The sequence below is a fragment of the Crocodylus siamensis genome, chromosome 1 (assembly GCF_052110815.1).
Source record: "Crocodylus siamensis isolate JL-2025a chromosome 1, ASM5211081v1, whole genome shotgun sequence".
NCBI lineage: Eukaryota > Metazoa > Chordata > Crocodylia > Crocodylidae > Crocodylus > Crocodylus siamensis.
Window position 1 is genome coordinate 309,518,231 of NC_143395.1, and position 18,971 is coordinate 309,537,201.

At 44.1% G+C, this 18,971-nt stretch overlaps 1 protein-coding gene across 1 annotated transcript in view; it reads right to left on the reverse strand.

The window, feature by feature from the left end:
* The window catches only part of MYO16 (myosin XVI), a 545,578-nt gene that overhangs the window by 377,447 nt on the left and 149,160 nt on the right, over positions 1-18,971 (reverse strand). The window contains exon 6 of the mRNA XM_090022346.1: positions 3,187-3,311. Within this exon, the coding sequence (XP_089878472.1) occupies positions 3,187-3,311 (125 nt within the window). The remainder of the gene's footprint in view (positions 1-3,186; positions 3,312-18,971) is intronic.

Genomic DNA, 18,971 nt, shown 5'->3' on the forward strand with positions numbered 1-18,971 from the left:
ACTGGTGATGGGTCCAATGCAGCTTGCAATCATGGTGATAGGTTTACCTTCTTGGTATGTTTGATGTTATAGAACAGGAATTTATTTGTCTCCAGCTTCTACCTATGACTAGCAAAAGCTCCAGGCATGAAAAACTTTCAGAGAACATAAAATATATTAATTTACTTATATTCTGTAAGAGTGAGCACACAGGAAACAGCAGTATTTACAAAAACAGACTTGCTATAATCCTATTAATTCACATGATGCTACAGCTTTTCAAGATTACCTTATATTTCAGCACCAGTTACTTCTGAACCATGAAATAAAGACTTTGAATAATATCACCATAAAAAAAGTTTAATTTCTTACACAGGGGGTGCATCTACAAGTACAATTAGCAAGTAGCCCCGTCACCGTTTACACGTGAGTTTCAAGACACATAAGTACTCTGCCATAAGATACTACTTGTCCTAGACAGTACTAGCCTACAGTGGAGTTAATTAGTTTACTGCACTCTAATAGGGATGTATGCATATATGATGATGCTTTACAGCACAGTTAATTAGTCAGCTCTGCAATAAAGCACATGTGTACATATACCCAGGAGTGAGATTTTTGCTATTGTCACTATAAACAAATGTATTAGTTATAGCAGAAATACCTTTGCCAGATTCCATTGATACATATATAGCTACCATAGACTGGGTGACTTTTTATCAAAAAACAGGAAGAAGAAATGCATTTACAAGACAAGACTTTAACATAACAGAAATCACCAACAAAAAGGAGGAAGAGCAGATCAATTTGTTGCAAGACAAAGGAGGCAGTTCAGAAACCAAACGTCCAAAATAAAAGGTGTCCAAACAAAAATACCCCTTTTCTCCAGGATCTGAAAGTAAGTGATAGAGTCTCTAAAGCTTGATTTGCTTGTTACACATATGCAATATACATAATAAAATACTGTATGCTACCTGACTCCAACCAAATGCTACTATAGATATGCCTATACTATATAGAGAGACTTTTTTATTTTTTTTTTTACTTAGATTGACTTAGTAGATGTAAGGCATGATATGGTAGCATCTTATAGACTGACACATTCAGAGAGGCATATGTTTTCATAGAGTACAGACTACTTTGTCACTTGCTATGAATAGACTTGCAGAGATCAGTTATACTATATAAAAAGGAATAAGATAATTTAAATAAAAAGTGTCAGAAAAGGGGGAAGAAAGGAGGAGGCACTGCTGAAAGAGGTGAAGGTGGGTTGAAGAGATCAAATGGGAGAAACAAAGCAGTTAACTTATTGAGGAACATAAGGTTAAAAAAAAGCTAGTCTAAGTAATGGAATAAGAAATCCAGAATCTCTGCTCAGATCATAATACAATCCAGCCTATGGATGATACCCTGTCTACATTTTACAATCAAACCAGTTTTTAAAAAGTGTTGTTTAAGAACAGCAACTCTGAGGTCAGTGATGACATGTAGAGGGAAATTAAAGTGTGCTGCCATGGGCTTTTGTGTCCTCCTGGAATTGATGTCAGATCAGTGTCCATTCATTTTTTTCACACAGGGATTGCTTAATCTATCCAATGTAGACATCCAAGGGCCATATATATGGCATAATACAACATCAGTAGAGGAGCAGGTGAATGAATTTCAGATGTTACACATGTTTTTTGATCCAGTGGCGATGTGGTTTGTGTTGATGTGGCACATACAGTTGGCATCTGGGTCTGTTGCAAGGCCTTGGTAAGAAGAGAAGTTAGGTAGCCTGTTGCTGGAGAGACACTGCTTGAGGTTGGGGGGCTTCCTGTAGGCCAGGACAAGCTTGTTTCCCATCGCTACCTTAAGATAGTCCAGGAGGGTTGGAGGTCATTGATGTATCCAAGATGTTCAAGCTGGGGGCTGGTATTGTAGCAGATCAGAGCAGGGTCAGAGTCTGGCTATGTTTACTTGAGTAGCTATGAGTTTGCAATTGCACACTAAGTGTAGGATTCCCTGCTACAGATTCTTAAGGTGTATATTACTTAGTGAGTGGGATCAAAGCAGATGTAACTGCAATGTGGAGTAGACAACAGATTTAGTGGTGTGATGAAAACTGGTGGCATGGAGGTACTGTACCTGTTGGTTAATTTCCAATACAATGTGATAGTGATGTGACCAGTGGAAAATGTTACCATGGTGGCCAAGAATGAGTACTGTGGGTGGCATATTCAAGAGCCAGTTTCATGGAAGGGTTGAAGTGGTTAAAGTCCCAATAGAATTTCTCTATTTCTAATTCCTTCCCGTTCGTTCATATAATGAAGATGTCATTGGTATGCTAGGGAGGAGAGGCCACCTGTTAAGGAAGAGGCCTTCAAGGTCTGTCACAAATATACTGGCTTATGCCCCCTGGGGGAGGGAGTATGTGTGTGCCCATAGCACTGCCATTCATTTCTAGGCATGAGGAGTCTGCAAAAATGAAATATTTTTTGGAAGACAAAGCAAGAAAGTGAAAAAGAAAAAGAAACAGCATTATTGTCAGGGATAATGTTTCTTATGGCTTATAATCTGTCCTTAGAGGGAATGCTGGTGTAAAAGAGACGTAACATACATAGCAGCTAATATGGGGTTTGCTGGAAGCTTGTCATGAATCCTAGATTCTTTAGAAAATCTGTGGTACCCTTCAAATACCTGGCAGCTCCAATGACAAGAGAATTAAGTTTCTATATAAGTGATGGCAAAGAAAACAGGTTTTAATTCAACAAAGGCACTCACTTTCAAGTCAGTTAGGATCATGGGGATCAAATGGTTTAACTCAGTAGCTAATCTGAGTTAAGCTCTAAGATTCCATGTCTTTAAAGAAACATAATTTAATAACATAACTGATTCACTGTGTATTTCTACACTGCTGAAGGTTATTTCATAGCTGTACCCATGCTGCTGCTCACTTGTTCAATTATAGTCTTAACTAATGGTTATTTAAAGATATCAAATATATTTAAAAATCTGAAATTAAATGTGATGATTCAGAGATACTGGGTTTTTTGTGAACAAATACAGGCCTGCACAGAGCTTTTCTGAAGCAAAGAACATACAGTAGAATCAAAGCTTTGGACCTGAACCTTGTAAACATTTTTGTACTTTCAGTTTGATTTTATCACATTTATACACTTTATTCACAGGCCTCAGACCTTAATTAATAAGTGAGACCCAACTTACCAGTGTTACTCCTTCATCATTCTTTTGATTCACACTCCCACCATTTCCTATGAGTTGTCTAATGTCTCTGAGCATTGTCATAGGCCTCTGACTTTTCATCTGCCGCAGGGAGTTCAGATCAACACCTGTGCATAAAAAACAAAATGATTAAGGAGAAAAAGCTAAAACCTTCCCCCCCATGTCATTTACTGCTTTGGTTTGATTTTTGGATTAGCAGGTGCCAAAAGATCAGAAGGAGGTACAAGTCCAATCTGTACTTAAAAATGTCTGGCTTGCGTGCTGTCAGCAAACATTATTCTCTTTAGCTTGGTACACTGCTAACCTATATTAGTGTAAATCAGAAGAATCTTGTCTGGAGTATCATTAAAAATACAAATAACAAAGGTACTCTGTAATCAACAGAAGACACAAATCTCTTTTTTGAAGGTCATCTCAGTCAACAAAAAAGGCAAAACTGGGATGGTGGCAAAAGGTACAATAAAACTATTCAGTGGTGAAGTTGGCAACTAGCAAGACTTAATAGTTGCTTGATCAAGATACTGGGTTTGATTCTCCACAGCCGTGCACCAGATATAGTCATTTACACCTACACATAAATATGCCAAACAAGTTTATATAGTACTGCCATTTGGACCTGGCCATTATTTCACTAGGGTTCTTTTCCTGCCCCCCATCCCCGCCCCAACCCCGCCAAACACTCACTGTTTTTTGCAGTACTGGAAACCACAGAGAGTGGAAAGGGTTATTAGAATGTAACTAAATGCTTTTTTAGACCGGAGATGAAATGCTTTGTTTTGTCCGTTTTTAATAGAATTGAAGTAACATTCAACCTGATAAGTAATTTCAACTTTTGGAAATGCTGATATTTATTTTTCCTGAAATAATTTGGGAAATTTAACAACAATGTATGAAATGGTTAGCGGGGTAGGTTGTAGGCATGTTGGTCTAAGGACACAGGCAGACAAGGCTCTTTGGGTGAATCTGATGCCTTTTATTAGACCAACCTAAATAACTGGAAAACAAATTTTAAGCAAGCTTTTGGGTTCAAAAAGCCTTCGTCAGGCTGAAGAAATGCTGAAACTTCCTTAGCCTAACGAAGGGTTTTTGAACCCGAAAGCTTGCTTAAAAATTGTTTTCCAACTAATTAGGTTGGTCTAAGACATCTGATTCACCCAAAGAACCTTGTCTGAAGTGGTTAGAGTAACCCAAAATTATATTGATAAACCATCCACCCTTCTTTCTGTACCAACAGAGTTAGCTCCGTTTTGCTCAGTAGGCCTTCAGTTTTGCTCTCATGAGGAGCTGTTCAACAAGAATTTCCTGAATCCAGGTGTTGATCTGCACAGGAAATCAAGTCAGATTTAGTGCAGCAGAAGCAATGGTACAAAAGAATCCAGGACATGAAATATTTTGAGCAGTATTTGTAACCTATGCACTTAAGTAGAGATCTTTTACTCTATTCCTTTCATAACTGTGTGTGTGTAAAATTTTATGCTGCTGCTGCTTTATTTCAAATTGGCCTGAAGCTTGCAATGCCAAATGTCAGCATGATTTCAACAATTTCCTCCAGTTAAATTGATATCATTGCAAAAGCTATAGAAAGATTCATAGTTACCATAAATTCATAAGTATTTGCAATAAGTCATAATTATTGGTAGTAAAGAAATGGCTTATGAAGTAATTGAAATAAAAAATCATAGGAAAAGGCAAGTTTTGACATAGTGGTACACTTCTGGAGTCAAATCACTGCAAACTTATTTATGCAGCTCATTCCATGGAAGTCAAGGCTTTTTGTATAAAAAAAAAAGCCAGAATCCCTAACATGCTAATAAAAAGCCATCATTTGCTATTGACTGACAGTTGTTTGACAAGAATGCAATCCTGATTTCATCTGGAATTGTGAGCATCTCTTAAGAATAGCTGCATTCTTTCTGTCAGAACTGGGGATTTTCTGTTGCTGTATCAGCATCTCACAATCATGGATTAAAACACTACCACATTTGCACATATTATCTGTAGAAGTCAACTGCACCTTCTTTTCTCTCCCAGATTTTTTTTTCACTTCAGTGAAATGGGAGATTACTTGTGAAGACTACATACAAGTATTGTCTCACCCAATAGGCTTGGAAATATCACAAGTTTAAAAGTGATATTTGAATTTATGTCATTCATTGTCTCCTCTTAAGTTCTCCAACAAATGGCAAAAAAAAAAAAATAATGGTGATTCTCCCAGTAGAAATGTAATGTTTGTACACAGACACAATACACATTTCTTTGGAAAGTATATTATACCCCTTATGCTTTCCCTAACAAGAGTAATGCTGAATGTGTTTTAGAGAATAATCTGAAATAAAAGTACCTAAGTATCTATTATGTTTAGGTCTTGCTTTATGCATTTTTATTTACATAAAGTTCAGGTATGATGAGGAGTTTTGCAAAAGCCTGTCAAATAGTTTTATACTGAATGATAAAATTGCAAAGGTAAATTCTTAAGTGGCTCCTGAATCCATTACATTTGCATTATATTTCCATAATTTCCCAAATTCAGTAAAGGATATAATGCATTTATTTTTATCCCTTTAAAAGTGGCTATGAAATTTCTATAAAGATTTCCATTATGTGTAAATTAAATTATAAATGCAAAATTACAAAGTCTTGTGGCTTTAATGCTATATTTATCTGGGCAACGAAGCAGCCAAAGATTATTTTAGATTTTAAAAATAATAATTACGTATGTCGTTAAAGGCTTAATTAGGTTATCTATTGATTTGGATTGTTTATGTTGTGTTTCTTTGTTTTGTTTCATTTTCATCTGAAATAGATGGCTCTAAAATTGAAAATCAATTATTTCCTCCCCTTCTGAACAGAAAAAAAATATCAGAAATGAAATTCTTGATGCATCTCCAGCTCTTATTTTTTTTCACTGCTTTCTATAATCCAAGTTATAGTTTCCTCTTCTTACAGGTACACACCAATCATTTATTTTCTCTTTAGGAATAAAGTATATGTTGACCTGACTTCCAGTTAAGTATTATTTAAATGAATTCTGGATATAAAACAGGCATAGAATCTGGGTGGAAAGACTCAAATGAAGGCTAGAAGTAGAAGAGGGAGACTAGTGAGAATAGAGAGGAAAGGGTTAGAGTCAAGGACGAAGAGCCTGTAACCAGCTGAGCACACACTACTCCAGAACCTGAAAAGAAATCTTTGAGATTATTCTTCTGCTTCCCATAAACATCTGTGAAACTCACTGGAAAACTGTGCATACACACATTCGCAATATAAATAACAAATATGTGATAGGGTAATGCTGTAGCTGTGATAGTCCAAAAAAAAAAATCACAAAAGAAGCAGATTTTTGTCAGAGAGATCTTTTATTGAACCAACAGTGTCGTTTGGGAGGGATTGTGATGAAGGAGCCTACCTGTAGCCGGTCACCACACTAGCTGCCCATCCACCTAGGGCAGTTCTCATCTGTCATGACTTGTTGGGATTAACCTGATGTAATAAGTGGGAGGCTGCACTTTTTAATGCCCCAATGCAAAGGGGTTTACATATAACTCCAACCTTCCCTTACTGTGTCCCATACCTCACAGATCGCCTCCATTGGCACAGTGCCTCACAATGAGCCATGATCCAGGGTCTTACTGGAATTGTCACTCCCCCCTAGAGCTTGTCATCACAGTGCCGCTACACTGCGCAAAACTACCCACTATGATTTCCCTGGCACCCTCGGATTTGGCTCTGCTTGCCCAGGTATCCTCAGCTGTGCACTGCATGACCTCTCACTAAGGATCAGCTCTGCCTCTGGCCTAACTTCTTCTTTGACCCCTCTCTAGGGCAACAACTTACTCCCCTCCCTGGGGCTCACTCACTAACTCACTTTAGTGCAGCTCTTCCTTGCAACCCTACTCTGCACACACCAGGACTGCATACCCTTCAGGCCTCCATCGCAGCCCTGCTCTATGCAGCCAGTTCTTTTCCTCCACTCCCTAACTGGGACCAGTGCTCTGGCCCGATGTTGGGGCCTCAGGGTCTTACACCCCTTTGGCTCAAGTGCCACTCCCTGGGTTTGCCTGGCCCCAACTCAGCCCCCTATACTGGGGGCCCCAAGGTCTTACATCCCCCTAGGCTCAGATGCCTCTCAACAGGTGTGCCTGACCCCACTATCTGGTCTGTGACCCACTGGGTAGTGGGGGCTGGGGTTATAAGATACCCCTACCTGCTTTTCACTGGGGAGGCAATTGGTCAGGCATTTCTGGGGAACTACCCCACCGCAGGCAGTCCCACCAGCCCATTCTTCCCCAGTTGGGTGCAATTTTCAGTTATACCCAGTACCAGGAGCCTCCTGCCATTCCCATAGCTCATGCCCTTACCACCAAGGTGTTCCTGAGCAGCCACTGAGCTGGGGAGTGTCTCTCCGCTGCCTTAGCCCTGAGACCCTGGGAGGCTGCTCAGGCCCCTCCACCAGTCCCAGAGCCCTCCTGTGGTCATGTGACTGGCTTGTTACTCTGGCTCCCACCGGCCAGCTGCCCTGATGCCCACTCTGGCTCTTACAGTGACAGGCACACAAATATGCTCTGTCACAGGTTTAAACAAGCTTCTTGGTGCCAGTTATGTGACTCTCTCCCAACTCTACAGATAGTTCAAAAAAGTCATTGTCTCTCATATTAAAAGATAAAATGTAAAGAGTAAAGCACTCAGAAGTTAAGAAATGCCAGAATTAAGAATAATCAGGCACATACCTAATAGATGCATAAAAGTGGGCCAATTTAAGGTAGGTGGGCAACCTAAATTAAGACACTATCCTTTGAATGCTTGTTTGGGAACCTTACCATTCTTTAGGAACATAGCTCTTTAAAAACTTTGGATAGAGCATGCTAAGAAAATATTCTCATTAAATGATGAATTGTTCAACAAAGCAAATTCTGTCCTTGAACACAATTGTGAGAAAATTTACTGTTTACTTTTTATCTGTAATGAATTATAAATCCAGGCCTTACACATCCATGTTAGACCACATCAGCGCCTGCATATATTGTTTTATGGCAAACATTTTCAATTAAAACATTGATACACATTTTTAATTTTGTATGCTTTCTTTTCTTTCAAAGGGTTTTTTGGGGCTTTCAGAGCAGACTTTTTCTAGATTTTATGAATAATTTCCAATGCTTTCATTTTCTGTGAGGTCCTTGTGAGACGCAGTTGTAAATTAACACTACTCCAATTTCCTACCTTATCATTAATCAGGTTATGGTCTATTTTAGCAAAAGACCTGGACCCTATTTATTTCAATTACTTAAATGGAGTCAAACTCATATGTGAGTTTGGCCTCTTAAAGGTCAGTGCAAGAACTGAAGTCATTTAGAGAGTTTAGGCAGATTAACTTAATATTCAAAGTACAAGATACATACATGTATTATTCAAGCATACAAAGTGCTAATACAAGTTTTTACATCTATTAAATTGCTAACATCATAAAAGGTCAGAAAACCTTAAACAATTTCTTTGATCTTTTTTATTACATTGAAAACTAGTGTTAGAAAAACTAGGAAGTGATTATAATATGAGATTAAATATTTAATTTGAAAATGTGATGTGCAGACTATTAAAAATTATGCTATGCAAAGTAGTAGCTCTCTATGTAAATAAAACTAATAATTAAAATATAGGCATATACTTAGTAGGTAATGACACATACTTTTCCTTTTTTGTTATAACAGCTTTATTATGTATAATCAAAAGATCCTTCCTTATTTCCAAATGTGGAAGATAGAGTTCAAATTTTGTCTTGTCAATTCTACCAAACCAGATCATTATTTTATAAGATTAAATAAAGATGTATATGTAGTTTGTATGTAACAATTATCTTCCCAAAAGCTCAAGCACAGAACACAGACATATAAAAAGAACTTCTGCATTCTTTTTCAGAAACAAATTATACAGTGGCTATATTCTGTCAAAATGTGCCAAAAATGGAACTAGCAAATTTCTAGTTTTCTAGTTTCACCATTTTGTATTTGAGTCTTTTAAACCGAAGTGCAACTTAATACTATGAAAGGCAATAAGAAATGCAACATTTTCCAAGGTATTTATATTTGATATAGTGTAAGGGAAGAAATGAAACATAAGGACAGTATGTCATGTCAGAGTTTACCATAACAAAACATTCTGTCTAAGTAGTCAGACGGACTCTGATTTAAAACAAGTCACAATAATACATGACTTTCAAATAAAGGTGTTATCAATTAACTTTAAACTAGGTGCTTAATAAAGATTGATAAACACAGGGCTTTATTTTAAACATCAAATGTTAACTTTTTCACTTGCATTAATATGAGGTATCATATAGGCATTCCCAGTCTTTGAAATCCTCTGTCTATAAAATGAAATGGCACAAGGAATGCCAAGTTTATCAATACTATTTCAGAGTAAACAGCTAGTTCTTTCTCTTCATCAGGTGTTTCTGGGAATCAGGTGTCAGAGGACATCATACTTTCAGAAGACTTTTCTGTCATCAGTCTGTTACTAAACACATGTAGCACCTCAATTTGTTATGTACCATTAGGGCATCAGCCTCTGTCTCAGTCCTGAAAGACTGACTTGCTTTGCCTAAACCTCTCCACCCTGTGATCCCAGCTACTCTAACAGCTTACCAAAACTCTTGAGAGGCCCCATCTTTGATTCCTGCTCCACTCAAAGTTTGAAACTAACTGGCTGGCAGTTGCACAGGATTTCTATTCAGGCAGCAGTAAGGGAATCAATAGACTTCATAGTTCATTGTATAAGTTTGATTTCTTTTAAACTCTTCATTCCAGAAATGTTAACAACCCTTACTTCTTTTTTTAGTAGTCTTGATGTTCTACTAATCAAGCTAAGCTTTCTTCTTCAATTCAGCTGTCTGTTAGTTGTTCCTGGTAATATAACTCCTAGTTCACAGCCCTGCAGACTATTTTTAACTCTAGTTAAAAATATTAACTCAGGTGTGGAAATAACTATCAGTGAAGCACTGGATGAACAGTTAAGGTGCTCAAGTCTAGATTTTATGAATCTTTAAAGAGATGTACATTTAATTCTAATGACTACAGGACTAAAGAAACAACTGGTGATGTTTGTCAGATATTTAAAGCTAGTAAAGAAATGAGAATCATTGGAAATGAGAGAGAAAGGCACAGCTCAGCTGTGGGAGTGAAAAGGAAGTCAAAATGTATGCAATGTAGTGGCTCACCAATAACTTGAAAAAGTCAGAGCTGAAGGGGACTATGCTTAATAGACACTACCATATATCTTATTCAGATGACTGCTCTAATCTATCCTTGCAGTAAGCTCCTATTAGCATGTTTGCCCAATATCGGCCATGTGTTTTATAGTCATGCCCTGTGTTGGCTGAATTTAGTCAGCTTCATACTTGGTTTCCATTACTGAGCACATGCTATTTTTGACAACAGCTTAATGATAGACAATGTGTTTAATGCATTTAACTTAAACAAGCTTGTAAATACAAGACTCTTCATCCGGTCCTGAGCTGAATTCATCAGGTCAGGACATGATGAAGAGTGTCTTGCATTCAAAAACTTGCCTAAGGTTTACTTTTATACAAATGTAAGATGAAGGTCCATCCCCCTACCATACTGACTAGAGAAAAAAAATTCTCATCTTGTATTTGAGTCAATATGGTAACCAGTAATAGGCATAACCGTGGCTCTCTCTACCACTATATTCTAACCAATAAAGCTTCTTAGTCACAGAAGACAGTATATCCACAAGATCTTCTTCAAGGATGGCACAGAGTACATGCTCTTTTCAGGCTCCACAAAATATAGTGCTTACTCAAGGCAAAATGTTTTTTAAAAGATCCCATTAGGCACTCCACCTGCAGTTCAGAGTGGTGCTGTGGCAGGACGAGACCTAGGGGTGCCGTGAACTCCCCTAGTGCCCCTACCTACCATGCCAAATTGGGTCCAAATACACCCTCTGTATCTCGCCCGCCACGTCTTTGCTGGTAAATACTGTTAAAGGGAGGTTGCCTTCTTGCCCTCCTTGGCACGGTGTCTTCATGTATCGGGGCTCTGTCTAGTTGCCCGCCTGCGCCCTCGCGGGCGCCTCCTGGCTTCTGCCACATTCTCACAGCCCACACCGGGGCCTTGCCTCGCGATCTCCGCCCACACTGGGGCTTTGCCTATATACCAATTGCCCTCCCTGGGCTTGCCTTTATACCAAGTGCTCGCACTGGGGCCTTGCCTCGCGCTCCCCTGCCCACACTGGTGCCTTGCCTTTTGATTCCCCGCAATCGAGGTTCAGGTGGCCGTAGCTGTGCCTGGCCCCCAGACCCCTTTCCCGGGTCTCACACCCACTGGGCTCCTTACCATTGAGGCTCAGGTGGCCGCAGCCGTGCCTGGCCTCAAGACCCCCTTTCCGGGTCTTGCACCCCACTGGGGCTTCTCTCCTGCACCCACACTAGGCTCCTCCCAATACTGCCCACACTGGGGCCAGGGTCAGGACACCCCAAAATGCAGCACCCTCGCCGGTGCCAGGAACCCCCACACTACTGGGGAGCTCCTATGAGGCCTCCTCCAACCCCTACAGCCTCACCTGGTTCTCCGGTGTAATAACAAAACAACCAAAACAGAAAACTACCACTCCTGTGTTCCAACACAAATTCCAAGCTGCCTGACTAACATTCATATATATCCCTGCTAGGGTTTCCTCCTCCCAGTACCATCAAGCAGATGCCCAGACCATCAGGCTTCTCTGCCCTGCTTGCTCCAGCAGAGCTCCAGCTTCTTTGGCTGCCAAAGGGGAACTGACTCTGGTCTCAGCCTAGGCCATTTATATAAGCCAGGCCCTGCCCCCTTCTGCTCAGCTGACCAGACTGGTTGTCTTGGCAAACCCACACCTGTGCTGCCCTAGTGACTGGCAGCTGAGCCTATATTACTGCTTGTCAGTAGCAGGCACCTTAGTGCCCTGCTACAGGTGCCTTAAATGGAACTTCTAGTATATTAGAAATGTTTCTTTTCCAAGAATGATGAGTGTGTCCAAGAGATGAGCAAATAATATTCTGTACTTAGGTAAGCAGCAGCTCATAACTGCTTTAAGCAGTGATTAATTTCGGGACACTGCAATGCCAACACAGTCTCATAAATTGTAATAAAACTGACTTGTCTACAGGAAAACCGAATATTTCAATGAAACACGGGTTTTTATACAAATGTTATCATTAGGATTTGTGTATGAAATCCAAAGTGAACAATAACTGATAAAAATAACAAAACATATGCCTACATGTTCAAAGCAGTTGCTTAAGATGCAACTATCTAATTCCTACTTTTAATATGAGTTGCATTTTTGCTGAGCTCCTCCCACCCAACATATAACTTCATTTCAGTTAGGGGATTCTCAGGCAGGGTGCAACAGCTTCCTGGGGCACCTTGAAATCCTTTTAAGGGTGCCATGGGGTGTTGCATGATAGTTGTACCTATATGCTCTGTTGCAGTTTTTCTGAGTTCCTTGTAACTCAGAAGAATTGCTGGGTTTTTTGTTGTGAAAAAAACAAACAAACAAGTGAAACCTAAGGACTGGCATTTTCCAAGAGGTGCCTTGAGTCTAAAAATGTTAAGAACTATTAAATCAGATGCATCTAAATTAGCCTTAAATTAGGCTAGTACTGAGTACTTCTAGCAGTGTAACCATAACAGCACAAGCATGCAGCATGACTGCAAAGCATGCCTAATAAGCTGGGTAAATTTTGTCCAATTACTTCCTAGTTGTGGAAGATATTCTGCTATCAGTATTAGAAATGTCCCATTTAAGTCAAGTTCAGGTTTATGTATCACACTGTGACAAGAGATACATATCATATTTATGTATCTTCAGGATGAGAGACATGCTTGGGTGGGTTGGGCTCCACCTCTCCCTCAAAGGTAAGCATGTGTTCTCTTTCAGGCTGGCTGATCTCCTCTGGCGGGCTTTAAACTAGGCTCATTAGGGGAAGGGGAAGTTGAGGACGGAGGGAGCCACAGAACACTTAACAAAGAGCCACCCACAAGAACAGCCCAGCCAAGACAGGCAACGAGCACAAGAAATACCCAGGTAAGAGACAGGGGCCCAAATAGTCCTGGGATTAGGGGGCAGTGCATGCACCTTCAGGAGGCCTTAAATGCCTCTGCACTAATGCTCATAGTATGGGGAACAAGGAGGACAAGTTCCTCCTGCTTGTTCCCCATACTATGAGCTAACACTAACCTGGACATAGTGGGGCTCACTGAAACTTGGTGGGATCTGACACATAACTGGGTGGTAAACATCAGGGACTATAGGCTGTACAGGAGGGATAGAACAGGGAGGAAGCGTGGAGGTGTGGCGCTCTAGGTCAAAGAGCAATACACATCCTCAATGAACAGCACTGGGTCAGAGGAGAGGCAGACTGAAGTGCTCTGGGTCCATATACAAGGGGATCAGGGGAAAGGGATTTAACTAGGGGTTTAAGTAGGGGTTTACTACAGGCCACCCAACCAGAGGGAAGAGCTAGACCAGGTCAGTTCATGGAGGCAGTTAAGTCAAGGGATGTGGTCATCACGGTGACCTAAACTATCTGGAAATCTGCTGGGAAGAGCAGTCAGCCAGGTCTGATCGCTCATGTAGGTTCCTAGCTGAGTTACAGGACCTCCATTTAACTCAGGAGGTGCACAGTCCCACCGGGGAAAATGCCTTGTTGGACCTGGTCCTGGCCACGGGCGAAGACCTGGTGAGTGGACTACGGGTTCTCGACTACCTGGGCGACAGCGATCATTGCCTGCTGGAATTCACCATCCAGTTCAGGGTGTCAAAGGCCTGCAGCAAGGCAACAACCCTAGACTTCAGGAGGATGGATTTCAATGATGTAAGAAGACTAGTCAGGGAGGCACTATGGTTCCAGAGGGGAGGGGAGTTGGGAGTCCAGGAAGAGTGGTCATTCCTTAAGGAGACAATCCTACAAGCCCAAAGGGTGACAATCCCCATGTGGATCAAAGCGGGCAGGAGAGCTCAAAAGCCCCCATGGCTCACCAAAAGCATCCACGAACATCTCAAAGCTAAAAAGCAGATGTGCATCCAATGGCAGGGAGGGGCCATCACCAAGGAGGATTATATTTCTGTTGCTCAAGACTGTAGGGGGGCTGTTAGTAAGGCTAAGGTGGAGATGGAACTGGAACTAGGGACCCAGATCAAGGATAACAAGAAGTCCTTTTTTTAAATACATGGGGGTAAAAAGAAGGTACCAGGTAACTTAGGGACTCTGCAGGATAAGTTAGGAAATCTGGTGGTCACACCAGAAAACAAAGCTAATCTCTTTAACAATTTCTTTGCCTCCATCCTTTTGAGCAGGGACTGGGGAATTCCCCCCTCCCCCCGCCTCCACTGGGATCTCTGATGGACCCAGGGGAGGTGGTGCCAGGCCCAGGGTCAGCGAGGACCTAGTCAGGGAACTTATGGTGGGTCTAGGTGTGTTCAAATCAGCAGGTCTTGAAGATCTCCACCCCAAAGTGCTGAGGGAATTAGCAGAAGTCATTGCTGGACCCCTGACATGGCTTTACGAGCACTCATGGTGCTCTGGTGAGATGCCAGAGGACTGGAAAAGGGCCAATATGGTCTCCATTTTCAAAAAAGGGAGGAAGGAGGACCCAGGAAACTACAGGCCCGTTAGTCTTACCTCGGTCCTGGGGAAGCTCTTTGAGAAAATCATCCAGGATCACATCTGCAAGGGATCAGGGGCAGATCATGCTTAGGGGCAACCAACATAGGTTCATTCAAGGCAGATCCTGTAAGACCAATCTGGTGGCCTTCTACAACCAGGTCACAAAATCCTTGGATGCAGGTGTTGTGGTGGATGTAGTCTTTCTGGACTATAGGAAGGCCTTCAACACTGTCTCTCACCCCATTCTCATTAAGAAATTAGGCAACTGTGGCGTCAATGCCTACACAGTCAGATGGGTCACAAATTGACTAGAGAGCCGCACCAAGAGAATGGTGGTAGATGGGTCTTTTTAGACATGGAGGGATGTAGGCAGTGGGGTCCCCAGGACTCGGTCCTCGGGTCCACACTGTTCAACATCTTCATCGGCAACTTGGATGAGGAAAACACCTTGTTCAAATTCACAGATGACACTAAGATGTGGGGAGAAGTGGACACGCTGGAGTAGAGGAACAGGCTGCAAGTAGATCTGGACAGGTTACAGGGGTGGATGGATGAGAACAGGATGGAATTTAATACTTTCAAGTGCAAGGTACTGCACCTAGGGAGGAAGAACCAGCAGCATACCTACAGGCTGGGGAACTCCCTTCTAGTCAGCACAGAGGCAGAAAAAGATCTTTGTGTCATTATTGATTCCAAAATGAACATGGGTGCCCCTGCTCCCCTGAAGCCCCCCAGACACCCCCTCAGCAGCCGCAGAGCCCCCTGCTGACCCCCAGCACAGCCGGAGGTAAGCGGGCTTGTGGTGGGAAGGGGTTAACTCCTTGCTCCCTGGGAGGGGGCTGCTGCCTGGTGCCGGGCCAGGTCAAACCCCTGCCCAGGCCCCTACTTGGCCTAGTGCCCCAGGGAGCCGCGTGACTCGAGCAGCGCGAACAGGCTGCGTAAACAGGTGCTCGAGTTAGCGTGGAGTTCATGCAGGGGAGGGCAGGGGAGGGCACGAGACCCTGCCTGCGACCCCCCCAGAGTAGTCAGTCCCAGCCATAGCCAGCCTACCAGAGGCATGACAGAGATGGGCATGCGCCGCACCCTGAGGGTCCCCTCGGGCTCTGCGGCCCCCCCATCGGGCACCACAGAGACGGCCACCCAGATGCAGCCCATGGTTCCGGGCTCCACGCAGACAGAGCCCCTGACTCTTGGCTGCGGGGGCTGCCTGTACCTTTTTCAGGCTCTGGGGCCCAGGAGCATAGCCACCTCCCTACTGGGTCCCTACTGGAGGAGCACCAGGCCACAGTCCAGAGACTGCGTGCCATCAGGGACTGCGAGCAGGAGATAGACTCCTACTGCCAGGCCCTTCTCCCCTGGAAGCCGCAGGGTAGAGCACTGACTCCCTCCACAATTAAGGAGGACTCTGGGACCTCCCACTCTGCCCAGTCAGAGGTATGGACCAAGGTGGTCAAGGGCCCGAAGGCCCGCCGCACCAAGGCCCCTCCCTCGCTGGAGCTTAGCAACAGGTTCACATCTCTTGCAGCCCCAGCAGAGCCTGCTCAGTTGCCAGCTCCCACAGGCAACCCAGGCTCAACCACAGCTACTGCTGCCGCTCTCCCCAAGTCAAAGCGAAAGGTGCAGGGCACTGAGGGGGCAATCTGCCGCGCTGACCCCTTAGCCCGGGAAGTCTGCTGCTTCCTGGGGGCCCGCATCCGAGACATTGCGGAGAGGATCCCACAGCTCCTCCAGCCCACAGACCACTACCCCATGCTCCTTATTCACGTGGGCACCAATGACATGGCTCAGAGCACCCCCAGCCAGGTCATGAGGCGCAACACGGAGTTGGGAGCAGGACTTAGGGGTCTGGGAGCTCAGGTGATGTTTTTGTCGATCCTCCCAGTCTCGGGCTACGGGCTGAGGAGGGAGAGGAGGATCCACGCAGTGAACCAAAGACTGTGGAGCTGGTGTCATCGGGAAGGCTTTGGCTTCCATGACCACAGCCCGCTCTTTGGCGAGAGAGGCAGCGAGCTGCTGGGAAGAGATGGCCTCCCCCTCTCTCCCCTGAGGAGGAGGCTCTTCTCAGCCAGGCTGGCTGACCTGCTCCACCGGGCTTTAAACTAAGCCCGCTGGGGGATGGGGGGACTACTGCCACTGCTGGCCCGCTAAGCGACCCTTGCAAAGCCAGCAGACCAAGGCACTTAAGGGAGTCCACCCCTGCCCCAGACCTGGCACAATCTGTGGGCAAGGCAAGAGCCCCGAAGGGCACACTTGCCTGCCTGTACACTAATGCTAGGAGCCTGGGCAACAAGCAGGACGAGCTCGTCCTCCTGCTCAGTGCAAAGAATTATGACATCATTGGGAAATGGAGACCTGCTGGGACTCCATCCATGACTGGACCACAGGTATAGAGGGCTATACCCTGTACAGGAGGGATCGTGTTGACAAAAGGGGCGGGGGTGTAGCTCTCTATGTGAAGGAAAGCTACATGTCCCTGCAAGCTGATGTTGGCGACTAGCATGGACAGCTAGAGACCCTCTGGGTAAAAATTCATGGGGAATACAGCACAGGGGACACAACGGTGGGAGTCTATTACAGACCTCCCACTCAAAGTCCTGAGCTTGACCAGGAGTTCGCCCGGGAACTGACTGAGGCCGCTTCCTCCAGGACCTTGGTTGTCATGGGGGACTTCAATTACCTGGACATCTCGTGGGAAGATCACTCAGCAAAATCCGAGTGGTCGCAAAGCTTTCTCTCATGCATGGATGACCTCTACCTGACTCAAGAAGTCTATGGGCCAATGAGAGGCAAAGCGCTGCTCGACCTGGTACTGGCTACAAGGGACAACCTAATCGGCGACCTAGTGATCGATGGGAAGCTGGGTGACAGCGACCACGAGCTGATCACCTTCACCATCCACCGTAAAGCTGGCAAGTCAGTCAGAAACACAGAAGTCCTTGACTTCAGAGAAGCCAACTTTGACAAGCTCAAGAGGCTTGTCGGTCAGGCCCTTAGGGAGCATGACCCCAGGGAGATGGGAGTTCAAGAAGAGTGGTTGCTTCTCAAGGAAGCGATCCTCAAGGCACAAGCTAAATCTATTCCAATACAAAGGAAAGGCAGCAAGAAGGCACAGCAGCCCTCCTGGCTCTCCAGGGACCTAGCGGACCTTCTGCGGCTAAAAAGGAAAGCCTACAAAGGATGGAGGATGGGATTCACCTCCAAGGAGGATTATTCTGCACTGGTCCGGTCCTGCAGGGAGCAAACCAGGAAAGCCAAGGCTGCAACTGAACTCCAACTAGCTTTAAGCATCAAGGACAACAAAAAGTCCTTTTTCAGATATGTGGGGAGCCAGAGGAAAAGCAAGGGCAATGTTGGACCCCTGCTAAACCAGATGGGACAACTGACAACTGACGCCCAGGAAAAAGCCAAACTATTAAATAGGTACTTTGCGTCAGTCTTTCATCAGTCCCATGGGACGCCCATGCCTGCTATGGGACAGGGAGATCCGGGTGATGGGGATCCCCTACCCTCCATAAATGCTGACCTCATGAAGGAACACCTTGAGAAGCTGGATACCTTCAAGTCAGCTGGCCCTGACAATCTGCATCCCAGGGTACTCAAGGAGCTGGCGAGCGTCATAGCCCAGCCCCTGGCACAGACCTTTGAAAACTCCTGGCACTCTGGTGTAGTGCCCAAAAACTGGAAGAAGGCCAATGTGGTGCCGATCTTCAAGAAAGGGAGGAGAGTGGATCCGGCTAACTACAGGCCCATTAGCCTGACTTCTATCCTGGGGAAGATCTTAGAAAAGTTTATTAAGAAGGCCATCCTTGATGGACTGGCCCAGGCTAACATTCTAAGGGACAGCCAGCACGGGTTTGTTGTGGGTAGGTCTTGTTTGACCAATCTCATTTCCTTCTATGACCAGGTGACCTATCACCTGGACGAGGGAGAAGAGATTGATGTCATATATCTTGACTTCAAAAAAGCTTTTGATCTGGTATCCCATGATCACCTCTTGGCCAAACTGGCCAGTTGTGGCCTTGGCTCCACCACAATCCGCTGGCTGGGAAACTGGCTCCGTGGTCGGACCCAGAGGGTTGTAATTGATGGCAGTCACTCATCGTGATGCCCTGTG